Below are 16,702 nucleotides of genomic sequence, written 5' to 3'. Positions count from 1 at the left end.
TAAATACTTATATTACATTAAACAACGAAATATGGTAAATATTTAATTAAAAACTTTAATTTTTTAAATTAAGAATATATCAAATAATAACTTTTAGGATTTTTCTGTGGTTGACGATTTAGAACGAAATATTTACATTTTAAGTGGAGTTTTTGGTAGTGTTTGTTTTGTGTTAATTGTGGGTGTAATTCACCTTTGTTACGAAGTGTACAAAATTAAAGAAATGGTGCGGACGCAAAATAAGTATCCGCAGTCCAGACAACCAGAATATTACCAACCGAGATTACAATCTGAACGACAAGATTTTCAACAACGTTCGGAATATAATACTCCCAGGATTCCTTTTGGTAATGTTTCGGAACATGATTTCCGACCGCAGAATCCTGCGGTTCCTCGAAATCCTTTAAATAAAATGAACTCTCTAACTGCTGAGAATTTAATGCATGTAAACACGAGACCACATGGTGAATATAATAGTGGAAATCAGTCGTAAGTTTCTTTTTTCATAAATTTTGATCTGGTTTAAAAGATATATATTTTTTAATAAATGTATTTTTATTTTTAGGAGAGCTTCAAGTCTGTTCCAAGCGAATATGCAGAATGTGTCTTATTAATTACTTGATACAATAATAATAAATTGTTGATAAATTAATAAAATTTGTAAATTATCAATGTCGTATTTCATTGTGTGTTTATCTGGGTATCTGTTTATTTAAGATTACGGTAACTAGACCTAAATGATTAACTCAATGTCGGCGTTCTAAGAATTGTCGTGCAAAAATGTCTATATCATATCAAAATCAAAAACAAAAAACCTTTGATGGTGTATATTAGATTGTGACTATTTTGTTCCACACGTGAAGATAATTTTGTAATGTTTTTCAAAAAGATTTGAGTCAAGGGGAAATTGAAAAAAAATGAAATATTTAAGATAAGAGATAAGACTAATTAAAAAGGGGCAAAATACTACAGTTTTATTTGTCTAATTCAGATATCAAATTATTAGAAATCTTATGAAAAGCATTCATTCTATAACCAACTCGTTTAATGAATTATTTTATAATGAATTTCACAGAATTGTTAAATAATTGAAATCGAGTAAGTAAGTAAGGCCACTAAGGCGTCTTTAAGCAAAAGCACCAGATTCAGGATTTTTTCCGTGATGACGAAATAGTAACAAACTACCCTACTTACATTGACATATACACAGTGTCCAACATAAACAAAAAAGTTAAGGGTAAAGAGCAGCATTTCTTGTTTCTGTGCCATTTCTGACAGGTATTTGCACGCCATGCGCTTTCAATGCGCGCATTTCCGGAGGCTGATTGTGAAAAGTAAGAATACACACGCCCAACCACGTGTTTTATGTGGCTTCTGTTTGTTTATATGTGACATGCTGTATATAAATTATACATTTGAATGAGGAATAATGTGTTGCCTACGTTGACACACACGTTCCTTATTCAAAAATTGGCTGAAACTTTCAATGCGGCTAAATTCAAAAATCTACTTCCAGTAAAACTAGAATATCTTAGAAAATATTAAATACACAACATTCGCAAATGCACTATACCAACGCACTTTAAATGATTAGTCATGTTTTATAATGTTTTGGGAATGCAAAACAAAAGAATCTGTTTTAAAGTGTCGTTAGTGCTTTGAACAAAACCTGCCCAAAACCGTAATAATGTCACAAAAATGACATCAGTAAATTTAATTCCAACATACACCAAAAATTAAAGCCAAAAACCTTTTAGTGCCAAAAATCATTAAAAATACTATAATAATTAAATAAAAGAATAAAAATAGAAGAATAAAAGAATAATGTTGCAGACAATTCAATACTATAAATAAACAACCAATAATCTCTAGGTGTGCATTCCAGTTAAGGTGATTTTGACGCGTGTGGGCAAGATAACATGCGCAAAAAGTTAAATAATAAACAACTGATCGAAGCGTGTTCCAAGTTCAAAACTAGTTCGTGCTCACCTTCGCATCGCAGAAATGACATAAATTATTCATGCATAAAGTCATACACTTTGCATCCAATCAATTAAATTATCACAAACCACATTAAGAGAAAAAAAAACCCAAACTTGAAATTTTCAAAATATGTAATAACAGTCCAACTTACTGCATTACAGTTCACAGCATCACGCCTCGAGCGCACTATCTCGTAATGGACAATGCATTGATTACAATCCATTCAACCCATTCAAGTAATCGCAGCCAATTCTCGCGCACGCAGCATCGCGTAGAAAACGAATGGAAATAAACGGCCTTGTGCGTTGATAGTTGGACTGGTAACACTGGTAACAGTGGTAACCGCGTGTTGCTTACGTAGCGACCAAGTGACGAATCACCGACGCTGCTAACTGCCCGACGCAAAACCAGTTGAACATTTTCTAGCGCGCATGTTCACCGTTAGTAACATTTTGTACCTGAAGAGATCACATCGGATTGCGTGCCGTCGCTAAACACTGAACAAACCTTGTGTTTTTTTATTATTATTATTAATTATACAACGTAAAAATGTCTGCAATTTATCATAATTCCATGGCAGCTTTGGATAAATTCGTGCCTAACAAACTACGACCTCTGTGGCAACATCCTGCAGGTATTAAAACATTCATTTTTAATTGAAAACATAAAATTTATGTGATTTTTGTGTGTTTTAGGACCAAAAACAGTTTTCTTTTGGGCTCCTATATTCAAATGGGTAAATATACACCATAGTTATGTCTTTATGTTGTTAAAAACATAAAAATATCAACAAAACGGCAAGATTTCACCCTTTTTTTACATAAAACTATTTTTTTTCCTTATTAGGGATTAGTTGTCGCAGGAATAAGCGATTTACAAAGACCTGTGGACTCAATCAGTATACCACAAACAGCAGCATTGGCAGCAACCGGTGTGATATGGGCGCGTTACTCCGTTGTTATCATCCCGAAAAACTACAGTTTATTGAGCGTCAATTCGTTCGTCGCCGTCACGCAGCTGTATCAACTGTTCCGCGCCGTACGGTAATGACCTAATCATATTTTTCGCGCACATCGCGCGTAGATTAAACGCATTAACCACAATAAACGCTTTCTATGTTTCATGTGTTGCAGTTATCAACAGAGCTTAAAGGCTGCCGCATGAATTTCAACGATCCTAGGCGAATATTAAATTTTTATGTATAGGTACACAGTACATGTGTGTACCTTTACATTTACCATTAAAATGTTTATGTAAATATTATACAATTGTTACGATAACGAGAATAAAACGTTGGGTGGGTTTTTAATGTTTATAAATATTGCGATTATTCGAGTATGTCGCCAAGTTGTAATGTTGTCAAACATTTTGTTTCGCACGAGTGTGGATAATCTGGCAAATTACCAACAATTTTATTCATGCAAATGATTAACCAAGCGTTAATAATAATTTTACATTGAATTATAGAAAAACAAACGCTATTTGTTAATAAAAAAAACAGAAATTCGTTAAATTTTGTTCATGGAGTTGTCTTTTCATTTTTATTAATATACAAAACAAGATCTTGACTAGAAATAATGTAGAAGTTAAAAATTCTGTTCTACTTACTGTAATTTGCTATTTGCTAAGACACTAAAGCAAAGTCTATGATATTAATTAAGATTCAAGTTGATTGTCCCTGTTGCTGACAACATCCAACATTTTTCTTAGTTATCTCAACCTTATTGCCTTTTCTTTTGGTGGTAAATTCAATTTCTGTTTCACTGTCATTAAATGGAATATTGTCCATTTTTACAGTCTCAGGATTGAATTTAGCCTCTACAAATTAGTCAACCACTTTAATTCTATGATTCATGATAATTATATTACTTGCTTACCATAAACACCTGGTTTGACTTCTTTTGCTTGTACAATTGTAGTTCTCATTTCAACTTCTACTGCTTTAGCAAGAGCTAATTGCTAAAAGATTAGCAAATAAACATGAATTTCATAGGTTGTCACAAACAAGTAACATTTTTACCTCTGTAATAATATTTTCTTCTGTGATATTCTTGTTGTTCTTATAACTTTCATTGATTTTCTCACGTGCGAAGTTTAGTGCTCTCATATCACCATCAAATACCTTCAATCTGGTTTTGTGCAGTGCTTTAAAGCTATTTAGAACCTTACAAGAAGAAACATCTCAATAAAAAACTCTATTTTCTAAATATATTGTATCACATACCTCTCTGCGTAAGTTACCAGTTGCCATGATTGTAAAAAATGATTGGAAACTTATCTAAATGTAATTTTTACTTCTGACTTTAGATCAACGATTTGAACGTAGTTTTTAGGTTGACAATATGGTTAGAATTCAACAGAGTTGCACTAAATTAATTTTAAGTAAAAATAGACTAAATATTACTGATTTCTAAAGAAAGGTAAGCAAAAAAGTTTAATTTCACGCGATTAAACTTTAAATCAACTGTTATCTTGATATAGTATAATGTATTTAATAAATTAAACCTAATTTTAGTTAAATCTTACTACACCGCTGGTAATGTCACGAAACTTCGTTTCATTTTCATTCGTTTGAGGTTAGTTGATAAGTTGATTCTTCTCAAAAATATTGCTGAATATAACTTGTGATTACTTCGTCAATTCAACGCATTATTCAACAATTTTACTATTAACTTAATCACTTGTTAGTTACCTATTTATATTACAACAATGGATGCAAGAGTAAACGATTTCTTCAACGAAATCAACGAAATTGTACCGCCTGTTACCAAAGTCAGAAGCACAAGTGAATGTGGTAAGATGTTTTATTACCACAATTACCAGTTATTACTTAAACTTTGAATATTATAGTGTGGCAAGAATGTTTTGATGATACTTCTGGCTATCCATACTATTGGAACATGCACACAAATGTAGTCACATGGGAAATGCCTCCAGAATATCAAGCATGGCTGGATAAGACTAAAGTCTCAAAAACTACTCAGCATGAAAGTACAGATAGTAATTCAAAGGGACCTTTATTTCCATCTGTGACTAAATCATCTCAATCTGCAGGAGAGACTAAAACAATTACTGCCTCTAAATGCAGTAGTTCAAGTCATGATGTCAAGTAAGTTGTTATAATCAATCGTGATTCATGATATTTCAGTAATAATTTTTGTTTGTAGAAAAATTAGTTTGTTATCAGCTTATTCAGTGGATAGTGATCATGATAGCAGGGAAGCTAATTCACTAAGCAGAAATGGATCAAATACAGTAAGTATTCATTATCTTTTCCAAATTTTTGTTGAAATTTTGTTGTAAATGATGACTAATATTGCATTGAACATTAATATAAACATTAATGTGTTGATTCTCAAAGTTTTCAATCTGAACTTAAATTTTTAAGTGAGCTTATGATGAAATTGCTGTTAGAGTTCTCCATTTTGTGTTTCTTTAAACAACAAATGTTGAGAATGAACAGTTGCTGAAGCTCAATTTAACTAAACCATTAAATCATATACCATTAATCATATTTACTAAAAAATGACATTTTAGAATTCACCGTTTCATTCAAGTCGAGCAAACAGCGACGCTGAAACCGTAGACGAAGTAAAACCAACCTTAGGTTTCTCTCTACTCGCAAACTACGGTAATTACTCAGACGAAGAAGAAGAAGATTCTCATGATGAGTCACAAGACGCGCCTAAAACACCTCAAAGTGAAGCACACAGCACACTGTTTCCTGTCACCAAACCAATCGACGTGAAACAATTCACACAGGAAACAAACGATAAAGAATTACCGCAAGAAACCGAAGAGATTGATGTGAAAGCGTTCAAAAGAAAACGACGCATTGGCGTGCATCTAGTCAACCATCCAAAACGAGAAGTTATTATAGAAACAAAGAATGACTCCACAGAAACATCAAATGCTGAGAGTTTAAAGAAGAAATTTAGTATGAACTTCATACAGGGCGATACATTACAACCGACTATTTCTTCAAACTCAAATGATGAAGAATCAAATGATAGTGATATGGTCGCAACACAAACGACACTAAAAGAAAAGTTAGCTTTCTTGTGTGAAGGCAAAGATGCTATTAGTCCTGTACAAATCATGTCAATTCAACTAGAGGTAAATTACACTTAAATTTTATACTTAAACTTATAATTTTTAATATCTAACACTTTAATTAGATATTATTCATTGCTTGGAAGTCCGGATATTTAAACACCGCGTATTTTTCATCGTGGATCAAAGATGTGAGCAGTAATCTTATAAAATTGGAAGAAGACGCGACGCCCGAAGGCTGGAATTTGGAATGGGATAGGTATAAACTTATTATTTACTTTTTGCTAATCTCCATCCTCTCTTCCAAACATAAAATTCATAAAAATCATAAAAACCCGCCTTTCCTTGTCATAAATTCTTCATCAAGTGAATTAACCTGTTAACCTATGACCCTCTTGTGTTTTAAATTTGTTAATCACTTATAAACAGCGCCAAATTGTATCGAGTTTTCGAGAATTGTATTGCGATGTTAGATGTGGCCCAGGATGGTCATCTTTACCTTCTTTTTATTTAAGGTAAGGACACTTGTAACCTTTTTTTACTTTATTATGTAGTAAATCTCTATTTTAAATCATTTCAATGATCTTAAAAAGTCACGGAAGCTTTAATCGATAAATAAAGACTGATTTGTTTAAAAAAAACACAGTGATAATTTGTTGTTATTGTATTGTTAAAACGGTTGTATTTCAGATTTGAATGCAGGTTTGTGCTTTCGACTCTTTCAACAGTAATAATATTTATAATTCTTATAAATTATGTTGTTTTACTTGTGATTTGTGTTGAATGTGACATAAAATAACATGTTTTTCTATGCTCTAGGTTCAATTCCCATGTGTGGCGACGTTTCTACTCTTCAATCATCATTTTAACCCACACAAAATTGTCATTGTATTCAATTACAACAGCAATTGCCCCGTTTTGTTGTTTTTCATTTGTTCAAATCTTATTCAAATTATTCAAACCGAAATTCAAATTGTTTAACTCGACAAATAGGTAACGTATAATCTCATCTGCATTGTTAATGCCCATGTCACGATTAACAATGCAAATGATTCTCTACGCTAAGAACTTATTCAAATCAATCGTGTTATTGCGATTTAAAGTTACTCACCGGTTTTTGATTCACATGCGAGCGCACCATCAGCTTCCTGGGTACTAACACTGTGTATTTCTTTTCCCGCTGGGTGTTTTAGGCAGGAGAAGCGTTATTTCTACCGCAACAAGTCTTCAGACGCGTGCCAGTGGGAGTATCCGCAGCCGTCTAAACCAACAGAGGAAGTGGTTGAATTAAATGGCGACCAAAATGTCGGTAAAGTAGCGGATGATGACGACGACGCAATGGATATTTGCACGACACCGCCACCGATGGACGCTCAATCAGATGGGTCTAATATTGAAGTTACAACTATCTGCGCGTCTGCTACGGATGAAACTCACAAAGATGATGCTTCCAAGGTGACTTGCACAAAATTGTTACTTTTTTTAGGGATTTTGCTTAAAAATGTAGCAAAGTCGGCCATCATAAAAATACCGCGCGCTGATTGGTTGATATTTTTCAGAGACATGATGCTCAAGCGCTGAGCTCGGAACTAGATTCGTTTTATTCGCATATTGCTGCGATTGAAACCGAAGCAGAGCAACAAGAAGTTAAAGATGCATCGAAACCGAAAACGCCGGAAATACCTGCACAGAGTTTACCCCCGCGAAAGCAACAATTTCAGAAGTAAAAGAGGTTAAAGATAACCCCAGCGCAGAACCAGTGAAAAAGAAACGAAAAGTTAAAATGTCGCAAGGCATTTCAATGAAAAAGAAAGGCGTTTCGCAATTAGTTGAGAAGTGGAAGAACGTGCAGAAAGATCTTGACTAATAGTAACAACTTACCATTATTTATTAACTTGTAAATTGACGGAGATAATAAAATTTTACCACTACACAACTACAACAGGTTATGCTACACTTAACCGTTGATCTCAACCTCTTAATATAGGCAACCAACAACACCACTAACCAATTTGGGTGTTATACATATTTTTTAACACGAATAATGATGAAATAATTCGTGTCCACAGCAAAAAATGTCCGGAAACTAAACTCTTTATTGCCATACCAATATAAGTACACGTGTATTGTTTGTTTGTTTTTTGTAAATCTTAGTCACATTTGTTTGCAATTTGTACCAATTCGTCCAGTTAGCCACTAAGCGTCAAACTTGAATACATACATTAAACTTTACTCAATGCGCTATTAATACACTTTGATATATATATACTGTTAGATCAAACATGTCAACTATTTGATTAAAATTCACATCATAATACTGCGCTTCACCTTCACATCACACACATTCGGTCAAAACTACAAATCAGTACAGTTACAGGTGGTTAAAACTAAAGTGATCCACACTCATCTTCACTTTACGGATCAACTGCTCTCGCAAGTATTGTTTATTTGCAGCTGTTGGTGATATTAGCATCAACATAAGATAGGTAATGATATATGAACACATAAAATTCGCTCTTTTTCTGTGTGTATGTGTGTGTGAATGTGTTTTACAACTCTCGTGGCAATGGCAGAGCTTTCATTCGTTTTAAGTCTAGGTAATACAATTTCTTGTCATAAATATTGTTTTCGTGTGAATCAACGCGTGTCGTGTGTATGTGAGAGAGGATATGAGATTCCGACTCGGTTCGTAACAATGCATTCAAAATTCATTTTCGTCGCGTCGCGGGTTAATTCCAAAAAAAATTAATACCAACTGTACAATATACGGTTTCCACTAAATAACTCTCGTGTCATATTTTCGGTCCGGCTCGCAAACGCAATAATTTATCGTGTATATAAAATTAAATTAAACTTATTACAAATAATACCAAAAAGCAAGAATTTCCGTTGCGTACATTAACAATACTAAACATTAAGTAAAAAAATTCCAGTAGCAATTAAGTACAAACGCACCAAGTAGTCGTATAGTGGTTAGTTTAGGTTATTATTCGAGTCTTGCGTCGATTCTCGTTTGCGGCATTCGTTAATTAAACCAAATGTTTACACGCAGCGTATGTATAGGAATGTTAAACGTTAAATTATGTAAGTGCGACTAAAATTAAATGCAATTTCCTAAAAAATAATAGTTTACTTTCTGCGTCTTCTCACTCTCAACTTATCAGCTGATATCTAAACTTTAAAAGAACGTCGTGTCACGCGCGAATGATCAATTTACGAATCGTGTGGTACGGAGGGTGTAATAGTAAATTAGTCATAGGAAGGATTGTGATATAAATATGTTCGGCTGTTGTTTAGTCTCTGTAATATGCGGCGTGTGGCGACGGTGGTTAAAATGCGGACTTGGGGTGACGGCGAATGTGGAAAGAGACGCGCCTCGTCTAAGCGGCGACCTCAGCGCCGTTGGACTCTGCTTCCGCGGGCACGTCCTCATCCAATTTGGCCTTCTTTTCGGGAATCACCTCGTCGGCTTTCGCTTCCTCCGTCTCACCGCCGGTGGATTTCCTCTTTATGCAGCACTTGTCTTGCTCCTCCTCGTCTAGAACAACATTGCACAAACATTACAATCAAGCACAGCCTTGAAATTGTCCAAAAAAATAACGCAACTTATTCTGAACGAAGTTAAAATTTATATAAAAAAAAACTCTAATTGGGTAATGTAACATGTGAAGCATAATAAATATGCTTACACAGCACTTTTTCGTTTCATTTTTCAAGCTCTATGAGTTAAGTTAAATAGAAAGTGATAATACAAAGGCTTCCTGTGTGTTATCAAAGAATAAATTAAGCTGGAAAAAGCTTCGTAAGGCTAACAACAAAACAAGACTTGGAATAAAGTGAAGCAATAATTCGTACATACAAGGTTGGTCTGGAATATCACCTTAGTTACCTGTCTTCAAGTGTCAGCTAAAAGGTTTCAATGAATGTTCGTTTGTTACGTGTTTCATAGATTCACAAATTATTGAATGGAAAAGTTGTACATTTGGATAGAATGATGGGAGTGAATATGAATACAAACCAGCTGCGGGTGTGCTGTCGCCGTTGGTGGCTTCCTTGCCATTTGTCTCTTTCTCGGCGCCGTTCTCCTTCGCCTCTTCTTCTTCCTCGGCGTCTTCGGCCTTCTCCTCAGCGTCTACGACCTCCTCGACCTTCTTTTCCTTCAGGTCTTTTTCGACTTCCTCAACTGCTACTTCACTGCAATACATAAAATAAAAATTTATAATTTTTGCTTGAAATTTTGTAGATTTTTACTTAAATTTAAGAAATTTTTAAAAATTTCAGCACTATTTGACTTGAATGAATAGTTAAGAAACTTGTGAGAGAGTTTGTTATGTATTGTGAAGCAATGCAGAGCGTGGTCACACTCCAGCTAGTCAGTTATCTTGATTGCACGCGTTTCACGTTCATGTGCTCGCGAAGAATTGTAGGAGGCGAACGAGGAAGTACAAAGTAACGGGTCACGCCGGGTCTTTGCCGCTAATTGCGCGAAGGCAGCGGAAGCAATGCACGCATCTCAAATGCACGAAAAAAAATTATTGCCAGAGTGTACGCAAGTGAGCCGGGAATGGTCGATAGCGGCGCGATATCGACGCGAAACGCATCGCGGGGCTCAAGGCCTCGCCGCGTACGCGCTTGCCGGCTTTTTCGCGCGCGCCGCTTGCCCAACGCCATGTTTGCGCCCCGGCCGCCAAAACAATATCATCACGATTTGCGCTCGAAAGGGCGCAAAACTCGGCGGTTTTTTGCAGGAATTCAATACTCACGGTTGTTCGACGATCTTATCTGCCATTGCTGTTGATGTTTTGGGTTTTTTCGGCCGGTGAAATGTACAAAGAACTGCGAGAAGCGGTGTAACGAACGCACGCCAACGAAAACAGCACTCAAAATGAAAGAGAAACGCGAGCGACCGAGACGACGCCAGAACGCTGCACGCTGATTGGTTGTGCGGTCATGATGGCGGTTGCTTCGGCGACTTCCGCTCGCGTACAGCGACGGGTCGTGCGCGTCCGTAAGCAAGCGTATTGTATATGCGCATGCGCATTTCGTATGCCAACCGGCGTCTACAACCGCTACAACCCGCACATCCCGCAATAGTTTCACTTCGTGGAATTTTCTATTTGAATTACATGCTTGCTGGTGATCGAGTTTACGTTGTTGGCTGGAGCGGCACGGGCACCTGATGCATAAATCTTTCGCTTCTTCCGCTCTCTTGCACCGTTTGCACCGTTTTGCCCGGTTTGTGCTGCCATCTACTACATAATCTTCCCAAAAAAACTTAATCTAATCATAATGACACAATTCTTAGTAAAAAAATCAACAAAAACGCATTTGTGTTATTACTATAGTACAAATACTACTAATACAGGTCATATGAGTATTTAATTATGATGATTGCTTAATATTTAACTCGAAATGAAACAAATGAATACATTGTCTAAATATTGATTAGCATAACAAGGTTTCGGTGCAACATTGATTAATTAGTATCATTCCTACAATTACATAATAGATTTTAACGATTTAGTGCGAGTGGTGCATTGTACGTTTACTGGTTGTTTTCATTGCGGAGTAATTTATAGATTTGAACTCGGGTTGAGGAATAAATTAATGACTTCTAAATTGGTGCGCATGCAGCGCCATCTTTATGTGAAACGCTGTTAGTACACATGAAATCTGTACTGGCGTAAGATAGTTTATCATTGGTTTATTTCGTTGCTTATAATAATTTAAATTGAACTAAAGTTAAAATAACAATTGTGTATTAAGTATAAAATTTTTCATTGTTTGTTTTTATTGTTTATTAATGTTTTAAGAGACTTTTTCTGTTAAATATACCTGCGTGATGTAGTGTAGCGGGCCGGGAGGTGGCGCCCTCTGCAAAGTTCTTGCATGGGTCGTCATCGGTTGTAAAGGATGGCAGCACCCGCGAATGCGAAAGGGTTCTTCGATCGGCTGCGTGGCGATCGCCGCAGCGACTGCTGCTCTCCTCGACTGTTTGTGCTGCCGCTCGGCCAGTCCGCGTACGATCTCGATCTGTCGGTCGGTACAAAACGAAATGAAAATCTGGGCACCTGGAAGCCATTTTCTCGTGTCATCCGCCTAGCCTGTGCTGTGTTCTGTGCGTGCCATCTACGTGGATTAACGACTTCCTCTCGGCCACGGCATCGCTGAGTGCGCGATTATCGAGCCGGAGGCGAACGTAATCGGTGCGCCCGACGACGACCGCAGGACTGCAAGATGTCGGCGGCGATGCGCGAGTGTTGACACAGGACAGTAGGCACAGCGCGCGGAGTGCTTGCAGCCCTTGCAGCGGCAGGACTCGGTGATCACCAGGAGCAGGAGGGAGGTGGACTCTAGCACCAGGAGTGCGTGCGTGAAGTGCGTGGCCCCTCGTCAACATGGGCAACAATGCGGCGACGGCCAACAAGAAGGTGGACGCCGCCGAGAGCGTCAAGGAATTCTTGGATCAGGCAAAGGAAGACTTCGAGGAGAAATGGAAGAAGAACCCGACCAACACCGCCAGCCTCGACGACTTTGACCGCATCAAGACACTCGGTACGGGCTCATTCGGGCGCGTGATGATCGTCCAGCACAAGCCCACCAAGGAGTACTACGCGATGAAAATTCTCGACAAGCAGAAGGTTGTGAAGCTGAAGCAGGTGGAGCACACGCTCAACGAGAAGCGCATCCTGCAGGCGATCAGCTTCCCGTTCCTCGTCAGCCTCCGGTTCCATTTCAAAGACAATTCCAACCTGTACATGGTGCTGGAATACGTGCCCGGCGGCGAGATGTTCTCGCACCTCCGAAAGGTGGGCCGTTTCTCCGAGCCGCACTCGCGCTTCTATGCCGCGCAAATTGTACTCGCCTTCGAGTACCTGCATTACCTGGACCTGATCTATCGCGACCTCAAGCCGGAGAACCTGCTCATCGACTCGCAGGGCTACCTCAAGGTGACCGACTTTGGCTTTGCGAAGCGCGTCAAAGGCCGCACCTGGACGTTGTGCGGCACGCCGGAGTACCTCGCACCTGAGATCATCCTCAGCAAGGGTTACAACAAGGCAGTCGACTGGTGGGCGCTCGGTGTGCTCGTCTATGAAATGGCCGCTGGCTATCCGCCATTCTTCGCTGATCAACCCATCCAGATCTACGAGAAGATCGTCTCGGGCAAGGTGCGCTTCCCGTCGCACTTCGGCTCCGACCTCAAGGACCTACTGCGCAACCTGCTGCAGGTCGACCTCACCAAACGCTACGGCAATCTCAAGGCCGGCGTCAACGACATCAAGGGCCACAAGTGGTTCGCCTCCACCGACTGGATCGCCATCTTCCAGAAGAAGATCGAGGCGCCGTTCATACCGCGCTGCAAGGGCCCCGGCGACACCTCCAACTTCGACGACTACGAGGAGGAGGTGCTGCGCATCTCGTCGACGGAGAAGTGCGCCAAGGAGTTCGCCGAGTTCTAAGCGGGTGCACAAGCGCGCCCAAGTGTGTCATTGTGTGTAAGTAGCCTTGCTGTCTCCTCCTACCAGGACGCCGTCGCCACCAAAAAAAAACCAACCCAACAACAACAACATCAACAACATCAACAACAAACGAACGCTGTGCAACGGTCGGTCAACTGCTCTGCACACACACAATCTCTAGTCTCAAATGAAAAGTGTAATAATTTTAAGTAAGTACATATTGATAACATAATTCTATGAGGATGAGCGCGGGCGGCCGGAGGGAGATGTGGACGCGGGGAGTGCAGCATCTGTAATTATAGAGTTAATACGCATCACCTTTATATTATCAACTAATTAACGATTCAATGAATTACATTTATTCCTCTGCGAGTGCAGCGTTCGACGAGTACGACCCTATTTCCGGGCTGAAACACACAAAAACACAAACACACATCTTGCGTGATCTGCATATTTTTGCCTCAAGAAAACATAGAAATAAAAATAAACTCGAAATGTCCTCGAATTATAGGCATACGCGACCGATACCACTCACCGAATTGATTTATTCGAATATTTTAAGTGATAACTTTCCAAGGTAACCACACTATATAATGCTGATTGCGCAAGAAGCACACACGAATAACACAAGAAACGAGATATTACCATTTACCTACTGGCGCGCAGCTAGGAAACAAACCAGCCACTCCAGCAACAATCTCTTGTAAGATTCTTCTTATACTTAAATTTTGAAACCTCCCTGAACGCAAAAATGAAATGTTATCTTACCTTTCGCCGTGCGCTGCTGACTTTTGGACACACATGCAACGTATGCGTGTCGAAAGCAACAAGGAAAACCGATAATGATGTAATGATGATAATATTGTAAACATAAACAAACATGAGCTTCACTGTTTTTGAATTTAAAAAGATTTAAAATGAAAAATGCAAAAAAAAAATATGATGATGATGATGATGCGGGTGCGATTAAAAGTAATTTTTAATTTAAAATTAGGATATAATTGTTCATTAAGATGGATCGTGCTATATAGTTATATATGAAATTTCCTTTTTTAAGTCGATAGAGCTAGGAGGAGGAGGCCAACTTCTCGTCTCTCCTGCGAGCTGCAACACGATTGTCAAAGTGTAAAATGATGTAATAATGATCTGCGATTAATTAGGCAATTACCGAATACACTCTCACACCTACACACACACTTACATAAAAAAAACACACCTAAAGAAATGGAAACGTATGTGCAATGTGAATCATCAAAAATTATTTAGAAATTTTAAGCGCTCGCGTGCATAAATAAAAAACAAGATGCAATCAATTTTCGGACCCGTACACGCGATTTGTGTCTCAAACACACTGTATATATGTGTTTTTACGTTTTACGTTTTGTTTGTTGGTTTTCTAGTGATCTAGCGATCTATTACCTGCAACACTTGTCTATTGTATTATCATTATATGTATATTTGATCCGGCGCGAAACACGATTACGTTTTAAAGCTGTTAATATTGTTAGCCATGTTATTTATATACACACACTTGTTTTATTAGATTTTATTTGATGTGAGCGTCCTAGTTAAGTGAGTACAACTGAAAATCTCGAAAATCTCAGCATTATGTAACTCTAGTGCAATTTTTATCACACAGCCACATGCATACACGATGTACAATCATGTCCAGAAGTTGTAGAAACAAAATTATATAAAAATGTTGATTGAATGACATTTTTATATATTTTTATTTTCGAGTTTGAATTATGTATTGAGATGATTTGTGCGCCCAGCGAGCGATTGTAGAGTTCGCAGGCAGGATATCTGAATAATGTGAATATTATGTGAAAGGTGTGTGCGATATCCATGATTATGATTAGGATGTACGCCAGTTCACGACCACACACACAACACACACCACCATCGATCTAACCTACCTTACCCAGAGAGAAAGAAATCTCCTATCCTTTGAATCGCGTATGAATAATAATATAATTTATGTTTTATTGTGTTGTTGTATATATATACTGCATAGTATAAAGTAAAAAAGAGAAAATGAAAAATACATTAAAAATTACCAAAAAATTTCTTTGTTAAAAAGTTTTTTTTATAAAAAAAAAAACTAAAAATGTTTTTAGCTTATTCTGCATTCATTCAAGGTAAGAATTATTTGTCGTGTGTATTTTTAGCTTGTTGCTCGTAATTTAAACTTTTTTTTTTATGTCAGCTGATTACAGAGTGTCGCGTCGCCCTTGAACCCATGTGTAATTTTTTTTAATATATTTTTGTGTTTCGATGTGCATGTGATAAATTTACGGGTCAATATCGTGAGCTCTTCAGCTTAACTTTCAGTCAACGAGTGATCAATAAAGGACTTTCGGACTTTCCCACGGCGACTATCGCCCCGCGCCGGCAGTTGGCACAGCGAATTCGGAATCAATTGTACGCGAAAGCTCTCGCATCCGTTCGCGCGCGCGAGTCCATCAGTAAACACATTTCCAGACCGCATATCTAACATATTCATCCGCCGCCGGCGGTGCTAGCCGCGAGTGGGTATCCTCGGGGCGCCGTGTGCGCGAAAGAGGCGTCTATCGATCGCCGAAAGGATTTACGCGCTGCCGTCATCGCCCGAAGGGTTGTTAGCTGGGACTTTTCAGGATTTCTACTTTCTTCGGCGGCGGAATACCTGTGAGTTAGGGAAATCTTCAGAAAATTGTTTCATCCGGGAAAAATTGCATTTTAAAATAAATCGGTGTTATTAAAATGTTGTTTGATTGATTGTTTATCTAGGAATAAATTATTTTGTTTATAAAGACTTAATTTACTATACTAAACTCAAAAATAGGAAGAAAAACACAATTTAAAACTGATAAAAATATGATTGCCTTTTTGCGTGTAACTTTGGTAATTTTTAAGGGAAAAAATGATTCAAACATTTTTGGGTAGATAATTTAATTGTGGATAAATTATTTTAGTAACTTTTGTGTATAAAATGAAAATTTACAGCCTCAAAATCAAAAATACTTAAAAAATCGCATAGAAAGGTTGCAAACAATGCGAGTAAGTGACAACTACACATTTTTGCTTATATTTCACGTAATTTATATGATAAGCAAATAGTTTAAACATTTCTTGGTAGATAACCGAATTGCGAACAAATTATTTAAATAACTTTTCTTCGTAAAATCAAAATTACACGATCAAAACACAAAAATAGCAAGTAA

The 16,702-nt window shown here is 37.7% G+C and overlaps 5 protein-coding genes across 5 annotated transcripts; 3 read left to right on the top strand and 2 right to left on the bottom strand.

Moving 5' to 3' along the window:
- Positions 1–2,370: 2,370 nt before the first annotated feature.
- LOC135791417 (mitochondrial pyruvate carrier 2-like) lies at positions 2,371–3,302 on the top strand. Its single transcript, XM_065301829.1, has 4 exons — positions 2,371–2,617; positions 2,679–2,719; positions 2,830–3,026; positions 3,117–3,302. The coding sequence occupies exons 1-4, from the start codon at positions 2,533–2,535 to the stop codon at positions 3,145–3,147; spliced, it is 354 nt and encodes a 117-aa protein (XP_065157901.1). The 5' UTR covers positions 2,371–2,532; the 3' UTR covers positions 3,148–3,302.
- A 185-nt stretch (positions 3,303–3,487) lies between these two features.
- LOC135791415 (complex III assembly factor LYRM7) lies at positions 3,488–4,360 on the bottom strand. The gene is made up of 4 exons (XM_065301827.1): positions 4,208–4,360; positions 4,004–4,147; positions 3,861–3,942; positions 3,488–3,801 (listed from the first exon to the last, which is right to left on the bottom strand). Exons 1-4 carry the CDS (start codon positions 4,232–4,234, stop codon positions 3,647–3,649), a joined length of 408 nt encoding a protein of 135 aa, XP_065157899.1. The 5' UTR covers positions 4,235–4,360; the 3' UTR covers positions 3,488–3,646.
- Positions 4,361–4,548: 188 nt separating this feature from the next.
- LOC135791407 (formin-binding protein 4-like) lies at positions 4,549–7,972 on the top strand. The gene is made up of 7 exons (XM_065301816.1): positions 4,549–4,777; positions 4,834–5,092; positions 5,151–5,238; positions 5,521–6,099; positions 6,162–6,295; positions 7,230–7,491; positions 7,596–7,972. The coding sequence occupies exons 1-7, from the start codon at positions 4,693–4,695 to the stop codon at positions 7,761–7,763; spliced, it is 1,575 nt and encodes a 524-aa protein (XP_065157888.1). The 5' UTR covers positions 4,549–4,692; the 3' UTR covers positions 7,764–7,972.
- A 142-nt stretch (positions 7,973–8,114) lies between these two features.
- LOC135791416 (glutamic acid-rich protein-like) lies at positions 8,115–10,960 on the bottom strand. The gene is made up of 3 exons (XM_065301828.1): positions 10,800–10,960; positions 10,055–10,230; positions 8,115–9,574 (listed from the first exon to the last, which is right to left on the bottom strand). Exons 1-3 carry the CDS (start codon positions 10,823–10,825, stop codon positions 9,417–9,419), a joined length of 360 nt encoding a protein of 119 aa, XP_065157900.1. The 5' UTR covers positions 10,826–10,960; the 3' UTR covers positions 8,115–9,416.
- A 1,050-nt stretch (positions 10,961–12,010) lies between these two features.
- Pka-C1 (Protein kinase, cAMP-dependent, catalytic subunit 1) lies at positions 12,011–14,686 on the top strand. Its single transcript, XM_065300507.1, has one exon. It carries the CDS (start codon positions 12,435–12,437, stop codon positions 13,494–13,496), a length of 1,062 nt encoding a protein of 353 aa, XP_065156579.1. The 5' UTR covers positions 12,011–12,434; the 3' UTR covers positions 13,497–14,686.
- The last annotated feature ends 2,016 nt before the right edge of the window (positions 14,687–16,702 follow it).

Source organism: Atheta coriaria, unplaced genomic scaffold (genome assembly GCF_025399875.1).
Source record: "Atheta coriaria isolate IRGN ID8LTWV9N9 unplaced genomic scaffold, Caltech_Dcor_3.1 hic_scaffold_4_pilon, whole genome shotgun sequence".
In the NCBI taxonomy this organism is placed as follows: Eukaryota; Metazoa; Arthropoda; class Insecta; order Coleoptera; family Staphylinidae; genus Dalotia; species Dalotia coriaria.
The sequence above is the reverse complement of the archived record's forward strand: the minus strand, read 5'-3'. Positions and strand labels throughout refer to the sequence as shown.